Raw genomic sequence first — 13,848 nt, 5'->3', positions numbered from 1 at the left:
ACTACAGGCATGCACTACCACGCCTGGCTAATTTTTTATTTAGTGTAGAGACGAGGTCTTGCCAAGTTGCCTGGGCTGGTCTTGAACCCACGGGCTCAGGCAATCCACTCACCTCGGCCTCCCAAAGCGCTGGGATTACAGGCTGAGCCACCGAGCCCGGCCCAATTTTTCTTTTAATGGAAAGACCAAAATTACTAAAAAGTCTGGTCAGCTGGCTTAACATGAGGTACATTTTGTTCTTTGTAGAAAATTGAGAAGGGAGGAAAAGAATGATTTGAACAAGAGATGAACATTAAAATAGCACATGGTCCCCGCCTACAGGCCTAACTCGGAGTTCTTACTCCAAATAATGTGCAGATAATCTACACCACCACTCCAAAATCAAAGGACTAGTTTAGAACACTTGTAGAAATCACAAATGCCTTCTTTCGATGGAATTCTGGTTCTAGATTTCAACTTGAATTAAATCTAAATAGTGTTTGTATCTATTTTTCTTGAAAACAATTTTAAAAACAAAGACCGCTAAAGTCAAGAATAAAAACTCTACTTACTCAAAATGAGAATATTTTCAGCTTGCTCCACTATCAGAATAGGCCAAGGAGAGTTGTTTAAAAACCACAGCAAAGACTGATTTCCTTCTGTGGAAGCAACCCCCACAGTGATACCTGAAGTGCAGGTGATGAGGCTCACATCTCAGCCTCAGAGAGCCAAATAAGAAGCAGGTCTCAAGTGAACACGTAGTTATTCCCAGTGTTGCAACTAAAGGGGGATTTAGCTACTGACTCAGAAAGGCAGAGGCCATGATTTACCTCACTAGATAACACCCACATCATGTTGCTGAGACACTGAACTTTTTAAACAGTAAATGTATTTGGTCTTATTTGGACTTTCCCTGTACACCCATCCTATCTCCATGAAAGCACAAACAAAACAAAACAAAAATACTCCCAAAACCAAAAAAACCCAAAACATAGAGTAATCCTTGTCTGCAGTACAAGTACAACTGAACCAACACATTTATTTAGTTAGTGCTGATAAACAGCAGCCTTGAGAAACACCGAGAGTAGCAATTATCTGGTCTACTGAAGGATGCCCTCTCAGTTATCTTTTACAGGCAAAAAGAATGATTACTTGGCAGTCACTCTGAGATTTTGTGGGCCACAAATTACGTACACACATGATTCTTGATTAAGAGTCAACCTGATCTCGGTTACAGCTGTGAAAAGGCAGCAGGCAGTTGTGTTGCTCTTCATAATCAGGAACATATCGTGCTTTCAGCATGTGAGAGTAACAAAAGCATTGATGTAAATGTGCCTCAAAGTGAGAACTGAAAACATTAATATAAAAAAGTCAAATAGGACTAGGTTCTTGAAACTACATGTAAAAATTGAATTATTACAACTAAAGCAGCAAATCAAAATGTCTGCTGAGGTTTTCTGGTAGAACAACAACAAAATTAGTTGGTGCCCATGTTCAGTAAGTCACTACCACTGACAAAACTAAACCCAAAATAGAAAGTTGAAAAGTGCATAATGAAATTAAATCTTGGATCAAGTATCTGTGGAAACTGGAAATGTTTGTCCGGCAGAGTTGATGAAGGATGATTTACAGGAGGTATTAAAGTTTATCTGATCCAGCTTTGGCCTGGCGTTCCACGTAAAAAAGGATGTAGGCCTTTGCCTTCACCACGGTCTCTTCGTCAGTCAGTGTTACAGTACTGTCATTGAAATGGAACCAGCGGCCTTCGTGAGTTGCATATGCCGTGTAATGCCCAGAACCGACCCTGTGAAGAGGTAAAAGATCAAAGAAGAAAAGACCGCAGAAGTCACAAAAGAATCTGAGTGACCACACAGTTTGTCAGACATACAATAAATTTTTATAAGTACTCTATAATTAAAGAATCCTGGAGGCTTTTGGCTTAAGATGGCTAATTGAACTCATGTATTTACCTTTCTCCAATCCCATCAAAAGGACAAGGAATATACTGACACTGAAAACCAGGAAAGAATACCAGAAACTGACCAGAAACTGAGGGTCTGCTGGAACACAAAGCAGACAGCACTGAAGAAACCAGAGATGAGAAACTCTCAACCTAACAAACATAGGTCAAGGCCTACGGAAACACACAAAACTGAGTACTAGATTTCCTATTAGGCTCTTGGGGAAAAACTAAGCTTAAGAAATAAATCTGCCTCCAGAGAAGCACCTTCCCCGATACCTTGGTCACCAGGGGTTTTTCCCTATTAGCATGACCCACGCACTCACACAGAGTCCTAGAGTCAGCCCACCCAGTCAGGAGAAAAGCCTACAGGTAGAACAGAGAACTTCATAACTGCTAGAAAAATTTTACCAATAATGATCCATCTGATTCTTCATTTATTATGATTCTGAATAAATAACCAAAAATAAACTTTTTGAAGGAAAAGAAATAACATGAAAAAAGTGCCAGGAAGAACAAGTATAGCAATTAACCCTGAGGAATTTAATGTAGAAAACCAAAGAGAACTTTAAAATTTCTAATCACTACTAATGATTTCAAGAAGATATTGCAACCATAAAACAAGAATAGGCTGTTAAGTTTTAAAAGTTCTCAGGAAAATGTGATTTCCATAATAGAAAAATTTTTACGCAGGAACTAGTCTTTGATTTGGATACAGATGAAACCCAAAATAGTGATCTGGAAAAACAGTCCATGGCAGTCTTTGGAAACAGAAATCATTAAAGAATAGTTAAGACATGTATATTCAGGAAATTCACTATACATTTAATAGGGGCTCCAGCAGGGAGAAAGATACTGGGGTCAAATATACAGCATAAACAACTTTTCCATGAGCTGAAGACACCAAACACTTTTAAAAGTGTCCCTACCAAGCAAGAATACATCTGATGATATTTCTTAAGTCCAAACATAAAGGATCATACAAACTTCCAAAGAGGAAAAAAAAAGCCAGGTTGCCTATGAAGTAGTAAGACTCAGACTTGCACAAGACTTGCCATGTATAACACGTAATGAGTGGTGAAGTCAGTAACAAAGCAGTATCTACAGAGTTAGAGGGAAAAGGATTTTCAACATAGAGAGTGGTTTGGACATATAAAGCAGTTTGAAGTTTGAAGGTAAAATAGCTACTCTCAAACCAGAAACCAGAAAGTATACACCCCCTAATAAAAACTTTCAGGGAAAAAATAATTGTTATTCAACAAGATCAAAAATAAGTCTTTAAATAGGTAGATGACATGGGGCCAAGCATGGTGGCTCATACCTGTAGTCCTAGCATTTTGGGAGGCTAAGGCAGGAGGATTGCTTGAGCCCAGGAGTTCAAGACCAAACCAGGTAACAGAGCAAGACCTAGTCTCTACAAAAAAAATTAAAAACTAGCCAAGTATGGTGGCCCATGCTTGCAGTCCTAGCTTCCTGGAGGCTGAGGCAGAAAGATAGCCTAAGCCCAAGTGGTCGAGGCTATGGTGAGCTGTTGACCATAACGCTGCACTCCAGCCTGGGCCACAGAGAAAAACTCTGACTCAAAAATAAAGTAGAAGACATGAGGTAAGTTATTCCAAATAATTTCCCATTTTCCCCCATTTAAATTTCAATTGGCAAAGAAGATAAGCAACTTTGGAATAAAGACAACTCAGGATTTTGTGGACAAACAGATTGGGTTCTGAATGCTGGGCTCGAATGAGCCATTCATCTTGTTTTTATATGCCTTCTCGGAAGGTTTCACAACATCCTCTCGGGAATACTCTTCCAGCCCCATATTGAAGGAAAGCTCTACGTCGCCCACTTTAATGTATGTGAATCCATCTTTTAGGGAGCTCAGGGAGAACTAGCAAGAGTAGTGCAAAACTGCAGGGTGTCATTGTACTGGCCACCAAGTACTCCCAGCCAAAAGAAGTCTGCTGTCATACTCACCCAGAACCATGGTGCACCACCACAGCGGCGAGGTCATACAGGCAGTTGTCAGGACCACTGTTTTCAGGCTAGAACAAGGGAGAAGGCATGCCCAGGACCGCGTTAGGAGCAGTGGTCAGTATCTCCTACCTTGATGACCTCCACCCTCTCTGTGTGAAGACTTCATTTTGTTGAGCCATCCTTTCACTGTGCTAAAAAGGTAATCACCTTACCTCCAGTAAGTAGCATTTCATATCTAGGCCTCTCAGTGGAAATTCTACATAGGTATCAACTTTGTTTCTTAAATATGCTGTCCAATGAAATCTTTTCAAATGTAAGCAGAGCACCTAGATGACAGAGATAAGGACAAAGATTATGAACAAACACCTAATTTACCTTTCAGTCAAAGTTGGATACTAATGTCTCTCATATTGGTTCAGTGCTAATGTCTCTCAAGTAATATTTTAGGTGCCCTGTCAGTCTTTGATTCTTGATATTGCCTTCTTCTATGCACACCTTCTGCATTCTCAAAAGGGTTTAGCGTTTACTGAAAACCCCAGAGACAAATACAGAACAGTTACAGTCTACAATCACAAAATAATTTGTCCTCTCATCATTTTCCCCTTTAAAACTGCATCATAATTTGACATTCAACACTTACCTTGGGTAGTTTTTGAATCCAAAACTTTTTTGTGGATTTTTGTTTCTTTTTGCATTTATGGCACATATATAACTCTGTCTCATCAAGTTCTTCTAAGTCGGTAAAACTGCGAAGACAATCTACAACAAATGGATTTTAGCAACATTAAAACAAGATGCCTTTTATAGAAGCAGTATACTACAGAAAAAAGACTGAACTCTGAAGAAATGACCCAGGTTTAAATCTTAGCTTTATTAGCTAAAGTCAACCTATCTCTGTTGCAAACTAGAGACAAAAAAATAATAGCCACTCTGAAGAACTGTTATGAGGAAGAGAAACAGCATGTATAAAAAGCACCTGACATCATACCTGACATCTGGTGATAATTAATGACAGAGGATAGTGCTTTTGTTTTACTAATAGTAATGAAATAATTAAATCTAGATAGTTCTCATAAAAATGGTTCCCTGATGAAATCAAAGTTTCAAAGCTCCAAGCTCATTAAAAATACAGTCAAATTTAGATCAAACATTTTCATAGACATGGCTTATTTTTTTTTAAGTGCAGAAGGCTATGCTGTCAACTTTATCTGCCGTTAAACTCCTATTACTCTTTTGTCCAGACTGTATACTCTCAGTCCCCTAGATAAACCATGGCTACATTTTTTCTTTTAAAGATTTCCATAACCTGGGATTGGTAAACTACAGCTCTAAAGCAAATTGAGCCACCTAGTTTTGTAAATAAAGTTTTGTTGGAACAGCCATGCTCACTTGTTTACATATGTCTGGCTGCTTTTACACTAGACTAGCTGAATTGAGCAGTCAGGGCAGAGACCTTAAGTGCTGTAAAGCCTAAAATACATAAGTCCTCAACATCAGCGGCAGGCTCTGGAAAATTGTGACTTCAAGCAAAGCGATAACAATGTATATAATGAAATCAGTTTTTTTCCTGGTCAATGTTATAACTAAACATTAATGGAACAACATTATTTGAGGACCTGCTATATGTCCACTTACAGTAGCAGTTTCTAAGAACCTATTGATGACTTTATTTTTTCTTTGAGTCAGAGTCTCACTCTGTTGTCCAGGATAGAGTGCAGTGGCATGCTCAGCTCACAGTCACTGCAGCCTCGACCTGCTGGGTTCAGGCACGATCCTTCCACCTCAGCCTTCCAGGTAGCTGGGACTACAAGCGTGTGCTACCATGCCTGGCTAATTTTTTATTTATTGTAGAGATGAGAACTCACCATGTTGCCCAGGCTGGTCTTGAACCCACGGACTAAGGCAATCCTCTCGCCTCAGCCTCCTAGAGTGCTGGATTATAGGCATGAGCCACTGTGCCCAGCTCCATGCATTCTTGAATAACCTTTGCTCCTGATCCCAATACCTGGTAGACACATCCCACCCGGCCTCCCCTCAACTCAATTCTCACTTCTTTCTTCGTAGCTTTCCCAACCTCTAGTGGACAGTGACCCTTCTTTCTTTAACTTTGTCCTAACAGAGTCCATGAAAACAACATTGTCAACTTGCTATTTTATGTCAAGGGTAGTTCCTAGGAAAGGACATATAATTTCAGTGTTACATTTCCTGAAGCAAGTCTCAGGCACTAAACCCAAACTTACAAATGGAGTGAAGTTGTCCTCAGGGCCTCCCAAGTTCCAGATCTCTAGCTATAAAAAGCACTGACCACATCGAGACTGACTGGCACATGGATCCCCTCAGGATGATCACTGTGGGGCTTATGAGCTCTGAAGCTGAAATTGCAGACGCTTTCATCAGCAAGTATTAGTTGCACCATGTAAAAAGCTGTGGCCTTGGCAGGGGCAGGGAAGTCATGAGGAGAATGAGAGATGTAGGAGAATGGAGAATGAGGAAAATAGTATTTTCTGCATGTAAAATCAGTATCTAAACACTCATACTAGAAAAAGAAGAGAACTTCAACATTATAAAGGCCATATGTCAAAATTCTTAGCACAAGCAACACAGCGAAACCTTGTCTCCACAAAAAATAAAAAAGTTAGCCGGGCATGGTGGCACATGCCTATAACAGGAGGCTGAGGCAGCAGGATTACCTGAGCCCAGGAGGTTGAGGCTGAAGTGAGCTATGATCATGCCACTGTACTCCAGCTGGGAGACAGAGTGAGACCTCTAACTTAAAAAAAAAAGGTGGGGGGAGGTGGAGAAGGAAGAAAATCCCACAGTGAGCATCATACTCAATATGCCACTTCTATTCAAAACAATAGTGGAAATTTTAGCTAGAGCAATTAGGCAAGAAAAAAGAATTAAAGGGCAGCCAAAATGGAAAGGAAAAGGTAAAATTGTCTCTGCTCATAGATGACATTATTTTATAATGTTCAAAATACTAAAATTAAAAAAAGTTAAAAATAAATGAAATGTACCTGAAAACTAAAAAACATTGCTGAAAGAAATTTTAAAAAGATAATCAAGACAGTGTGGTATTGATAAAAGAAAAAACAAACAGATCAGTGGAACAGAATAGAAAGCCCAGAAATAGACCCACATAAATATAGTCAACTGACTTGACAAAGGAGCAAGGGCCATACAATGGAACAAACAGAGTCTTTTCAACAAATGGTGCTAGAACTGGACATTCACGTGCAAAAAACAGAATCTAGCCATAGACCTTACACCTTTCACAATAATTAACTCAAAATGGATCAAAGACCTCAATGAAAAGGAAAATTATAAAATGGGAGGAAAATATTCACAAATCATGTATCTGAATAAGGGATTAATGACCATGATATATAAAGGACTCCTACAACTCAACAACAAAAATAAACAACCTAATTCAAAAGTGGGCAAAGGATTTGAATAGATATTTCTCCAAAGATATACAAATGGCCAATAAACACACAAGAAGATGTTCAACATCACTAAGTATTAGCAAAATGCAAATCAAACCATAATGAGATACCACTTCACAGCCCATAGGATGGTTGTTAGAACCAAATCAAGAGTTCAATCTCATTCACACTAGACACACACACACACACACACACACACACACACACACACACACACACAAAACCCCAGAAATACTCCCAACTAAGGAGGCGAAAGATCTCTACAAGGAGAACTACAAAACACTGATGAAAGATTTCATAGACGACACAAGCAAATGTAAGAACATTTCATGTTCATGGACTGGAAGAATCAATATTGTTAAAATGATCATATTTCCCAAAGCAATCTACAGATTCAATGCAATCCTGATCAAAATACCAACTTAGTTCTTCCAAGAACTAGAAAAAAACAATCATAAAGTTGATATGGAACCAAAAAAGAACTCAAAATAGCCAAAGCAATTCTAAGCAAAAAGAAGGCATTGTACTGCCTGACTTCAAATTACACTATAAGGCAATAGTAACTAAAACAGCATGGTACTGGTACAAGAATAGACAGATAGACCAGTGGAACAGAACAGAGAACCCCAAAATAAAACTACATTCCTAAAACCAACCAATCTTTGGCAAAGTCAACAAAAATAAACAATGGGGAAAGACACCCTATTCAATAAATGATGGTGGGGAAATTGGCTAGCTATATGCAGAAGAATGAACTGGACCCCTCACTCTCACCGTATACAAAAAATTAACTCAAGATGGATTAAGACCTGAAACTATAACAATCCTAGAAGAAAACCTAAGAAACACTCTTCTGGACATTTGCCTAGACAAACAATTTAGACAAAGACCCCAAAAGCAACTGCACTAAAAATAAAAATTAGACAAATGGTATTTAATTAAACTAAAAAGCTTCTGCACAGCAAAAGACATATTCAACAAAGTAAACAGAAAACCCACTGAATAGGAGAAATACTTGCAAATTATGCCTCAGACAGAAGGCTAATCTCCAGAATCTACAACAACCTCAAACTCAGCAAAAATATATATATATAAAACCTCATCAAAAGTGGGCAAAGGATATATAGTCCCCTCAAAGAAAAACACACAGTCGGCCAAGAAACATATGAAAAAATGCTTAATCAGAGAAAGGCAAATTAAAACCACATGAGATATCACCTCATACCAGTCAGAATGACTATTATTAGAAAGTCAAAGAATAGTCAGATGCGGTGGCTCATGCCTGCAATCCCAGTATTTTGTGAGGCTGAAGCGAGAGGACTGCTTGAGGCCAGGAGTTCAAGACCAGCCTAGGCAGCACAGTAGGACCTTGTCTCTACAAAAAATCAGCTGGGTATGGTGGCATATGCCTGTCATCCCAGCTCCTTAGGAGGTTGAGGTGGAAGGATAGCCCCGAGTCCAGAAGGTTGAGGCTGTGGTGAGCTGTGATGGTGCCAGTGCATTCCAGCCTCAGCAACAGAGTGAGAGCCTGACTCAAAAACAAAAGTCAACAACAGATGCTGGCACACTTGCAGAGAAAAGGGCATGCTCATTCACTGTTGGTGGGACTGCAAACCAGTTCAACCACTATGGAAAACAGTATGGAGAGTTCTCATAGAACTAAAAACTGAATTATCATTTGACCCAATAATCCCACTACTAGGGAACTACCTACAGGAAAATAAATCAGCATATATAGATCCCTGTAGTCATATGTCCATTGCAGCACTGTTCACAATAGCACAATCATGGAACCAACCTAATTATCCACCTACAATTGACTAGATAAAGAAAATGTGTGTGTGTGTGTGTGTGTGTGTGTGTGTGTGTGTGTACCATGAAATACTATGAGCCATCAAAAGAATGAAACCATGTCCTTTGCAGTAACATGGATGGAGCTGGAGATCCTCACCCTAAGGTGAACTGACTCTGAAACAGAAAACCAAAACATTGCATGTTCTCACTCATGTGTAAGCTAAATGATAACAAAAGATGGAAATAACAGACACTGGAACATCAATAAGGGGGATGTGGTTAGGTTTTATAAAATTACCTATTGGGTATAATGTTCACTATCTGGAGAACAGGCCACCTAGGATAGCAATCACCACCACTATACCATATGTCCATGTAAACAACATCCATGTGTACCCCCGAATCTAAAAGAAAAATGGGGGAAAAACCCCACAAAAGCAGGAAATAACGTGTCAGCTGGGGGAAATTAAAGCCTTTGTATACTGCTGTCGGGAATGTAAAATGGTACAGCCACTGTAAAAAATAGTTTGGCAGTACCTCAACAAGTTAAACAGAATTACCATTTGATCCCACAATTTCACTCCTAGGTTATGTGCACCAAAGAATTGAAAATAGGGGCTCAAACAGATACTTGGTTCATAACAGCAGCATTATTTACAATAGCCAAAAGGTGGGAACAAGCCAAGTGTCATCAACAGAGGAATGGATTAATGAAATGTATGCAACACACAATGGAATATTATTAAGTCTTTAAAAGGAAGTAAATTCTGACACATGTTACAACACGAATGATCCTTGAAAACATTATGCCAAATGAAATAAGTCAAACACAAGAGGATAAAGTATTACTCCACTTACATGCAGTACTTAGAATAGTCAAATATAGTCACAGAGAGTAGAATAAAGCTTACTGAGAATAAGGGAGGGGGGAAAACAAGAAGTTACTGTCTAATGGATACAGACTTTCTATTTGGAGTGTTAAAAAAAGTTCTAGAAATGATGGTTGTGCAATATTTTAAGTATACTTAATGCCACTGAATTATACACTTTAAAAACAGTTCAAATGTTAAACTGTGCTATGTATATTTTACCACAATTTTAAAAAAATGTTTAAGTGACAACCAACGTCTGCTTGAACCTTTGCCAGACAAATAAGAGGGCAGGCAGAAATGGAGACTCTGAGATGCTGTCCCCCACCCCTAGGTGGCCCTAAGATTCACCAGCAAGACACTGTTGGCCATGTCTACACGCCACACCATACTGAGAGGCAGAAATGACTCACCGGCAGAGAAGCCTTTTTTCCTATATTTAACCTGAGCTGACCCACTTTCTGAGAGGCCTCCTTGTGTGTGTGGAAGGATGCAGCCACTCAGAGGGGGTTACTAAAGAGTTGTTAGGCGGTAATCTAAGTCCCCTTTGGTGATTATTTAGAACCTCTAATTTCAGGAATTTGATATCCTTAGAAGCATTGAGCTTACTGGAAGAACTAATTATATTCACATTTTCACAACAACTCATTTGCAGTTTGCGACCAAAATGTGAAATGCATAGAAAGACTGGACTGCTCTCCTGTTCCTTCTCCAGTCACATCAGTGGGCGTCTGCAGCCTCCCTGGCAGCCTCCATCCAGGTGGGAGACCTGTCCACCTTACTGCAGCACCGCACAAATCCCCTGCTACCACCCTGCTCCATTTGTGAAGGCAGAGTGCCTCTTGCCACCTCCTTCCTGCCTCCTTCTCCTCAACACAAATAAGCTTCTTTATGCCTTCTCCCAGCATCTTCTTGCTTTCCAACATTTTCTTCCTCAGTATTTGTCTTCCTCCCTGCCCTTTTGAATGCTTACACTTACAGGGTAACCATCCAGTGGTCCCTTTGCTGGTTTATGCACAAGTTAGTGTAGCATTCCTTCCTTTTCATTCAAGTCATGTGACAAGCCAAAAAGGAACAGATATGATCAGGGCAAGCCCATTAAGCAATTCATAAGCAAGTAAAATAGGATGAACCTGATTTTTCAAACACTCAGTTTAAAAACCGGTGGCCCCAATTGTCTCAAGGAACCCTCTCTGTGTTCTCACTTTTCTCCCTGCTGCTGCAGCCCTGTCAAGATGATAGGGACATCCTCAGGACCACAGCTGCATCAGGTCAGAAGATTGAGACTCGTGTGCCTATTGGGAGCTTCCTGGGAGGTTTTAATAAAGAAGTAACATTATACACCTCAGTTTATACCCACTACCACTGTCATCTTCATTTTACTTTTTTTTTTTGAGTTGGAATCTTACTCTGTCACCCAGGTTGGAGTGCAGTGGCATGCTCACAGCCACCCCAGCGTCAACCTGCTGGGTTCCAGCAATCCTTCCACTTCAGCCTTCCAAGTAGCCAGAACTACAGGTGCATACTACCACGCCCAGCTAATCTTTTGTTTATTGTACAGATGAGGTCTCGCCAAGTTGCCTGGGCTGGTCTCAAACCCACGGGCTCAGGCAATTCACTTGGCCTCTCAGAGTGCTGGGATTACAGGCTGAGCCACTGAGCCCAGCCCATTATACGTTTTTTAAAAAGCTCCTTTAGTCCCTGCCTCCCAGAAACCAATGCCTATTTTAATGGTTTCTATGGGTTGAAAAAAACAAACCTACTATCATTCTAAAGTTCTAACTGCTGACATTTTATAAAACAACTTTTAAATCACAATTTTTAAATATAAACTTCCTGAACCATGGTATATATGTTAGGTTATAAGGGATGTTTATGTTCCTCTTTTGTTTTTTGAATTTTTTCCAAATTCTACAGTGAACATACATATAAGGAAAACCATTAGAAAAACACAGACATACATGAACACATATTAATATTTCTTTAACAGGAAGAAGATTTCTTGATACAACATATCCTTAACATTCATGGATTTGACAATTACCATTTTAACTATTTGATAAGCCCACATGATCCTGAAATCTACTACAGTTTAGCAATAGGCAGCAGCATAGCATAAGTGTGAACTTCATCTCAGAGCTCATATGTGGAATTGAGTCACGTGGCTGGCGAAGAGTCAGTGAGCTACCCATTGTTCACACCTCAGTGAAGCTTTGTTGATCTCTTACTCACCTCTGAAGGATCTAAGAAGCTGCATAAATGTTGCATTTACACTTTACTGAAATTCATGAGGGGGAAAGAAATTATATATATATAATTTATACATATATATATATATGCCAGTTTTTGAAACAAGAATCTTAAGATTCTCAAAGGTTTCAGGGCACGTATTTGACAACTGTCAGTCTTCTACATTATGTAAACTGTTAATATAGCATTTCTACAGAGAGCTGGTTTGTTGATGCTATTAGATCATCTTTAATATATAAATTTGAGAAAACCAGTAGTTGGAAAGTATGCATAAGTCAATGCACATTTTTTATGCTCTCCCTAATAAATATTCTGTAATTAGAAAGGTGACACACAATATGTTAAAAATAAAAATGTCTTATTATTCAATATTTTGTAGCTATGTTTCTATGGCACAGTTATTGCTCAACTTTGCCTTTATTAATTGCTACATAGACAATTTGTCAAGCCAATGTCCAATTGGCAGACATTCAAATTGTTTGATTTTTTTTGCAATAACCAAGAGTTCTTCAATGAACCTCTTTTACACATATTACTATCCACATGTGCATGTGAAATTGCTGTGCCTATTAAAACTCACGATTATTACCCGCCAGAAACAAGTCTAGAGTGCCCACTTTCACTAACAACAGATATTTTCTAATTTCTTTTTCACCAATCTGGTTTTACTTATGTTTTCTTGACTATGAGTAAGGATTAATATTTTTTCAGATGTTATGATGGCCATTTGCATTTTTTTCTTATTCATGTACTTAGTCCAAGTAACAGTTTTCATATATGTCACAAATATTTACCTCAAGTTTATCATCTCCTTTTCTACTTTTTTAAATGATCTTCTACCACTATGCAGTTAAATTTATCAGTGTTTTTCCCTTTATAGGTTCTAGCCTTGGTTACATACTTAGAAAGATCTTCTTTATGACAAGATCATAAATACATTTTCCTATGTGGTTTTATTTTTCATATTTACAACATCTTGAAACCTAAAATACGAGGCACAAATGAAATTAATGTTTTCTGAAATTAATTTTCATTTACATTAACACAATTTACTGCCTAATTTCTTATTTTTCCCACTGACTTGAAATGTTTCCTTTGGCATAGAATACATTTCCATACATTTTTGCATCAGCACCTTCTATAATGGTAGTTCTAGGACATTTCCTACTCTATCTGCCTCTTTCTACCTTGTTTTCATTTTAAAAACTTCTTTAGCTACTTGCGAGAATGTATGCTGAGAAACTTTTGAATGAACTGGAATAAATTTAGGGAATAATCAGGGCGAAAACTGACATTTCTACCATATTGGATCTTCCCATGCAAGAATATTACCAGGCTCGGCTGGGCTCCATGTCTCAGCCTGTAATCCCAGCACTTCAGGAGGCCAAGACTGGTGGATTGCCTGAGTCCACAGGTTCGAGACCAGCCTGGATAACTTTGCAAGACCTCGTCTCTACAATTAAAAATTTTTTTTAAATAGCCAGGTTTGGTAGCACATGCCTATAGTTCTGACTACTTGGAAGGCTGAGGCAGAACAATCGCCAGAGGCCAGCAGGTCAACGCCGGGGTGACTGTGGGC

At 39.0% G+C, this 13,848-nt stretch overlaps 1 protein-coding gene across 3 annotated transcripts in view; it reads right to left on the bottom strand.

Moving 5' to 3' along the window:
• Nucleotides 1-987: 987 nt before the first annotated feature.
• The window catches only part of USP3 (ubiquitin specific peptidase 3), a 58,761-nt gene continuing 45,900 nt past the window's right edge, over nt 988-13,848 (bottom strand). For all 3 annotated transcript variants that reach the window (XM_021715246.1, XM_021715247.1, XM_021715248.1), the window contains 4 exons: nt 4,551-4,669; nt 4,123-4,236; nt 3,911-3,978; nt 988-1,783 (listed from right to left, as the gene is read on the bottom strand). In XM_021715246.1, coding sequence (XP_021570921.1) covers nt 1,618-1,783; nt 3,911-3,978; nt 4,123-4,236; nt 4,551-4,669 — 467 coding nt within the window. In that variant the 3' untranslated portion in view covers nt 988-1,617. The remainder of the gene's footprint in view (nt 1,784-3,910; nt 3,979-4,122; nt 4,237-4,550; nt 4,670-13,848) is intronic.

This window comes from Carlito syrichta, unplaced genomic scaffold, assembly GCF_000164805.1.
Source record: "Carlito syrichta isolate Samal-C Ts95f unplaced genomic scaffold, Tarsius_syrichta-2.0.1 Scaffold306912, whole genome shotgun sequence".
In the NCBI taxonomy this organism is placed as follows: Eukaryota; Metazoa; Chordata; class Mammalia; order Primates; family Tarsiidae; genus Carlito; species Carlito syrichta.
Note: the sequence above shows the minus strand (reverse complement) of the source record. Positions and strands in the feature narration are given on the sequence as shown.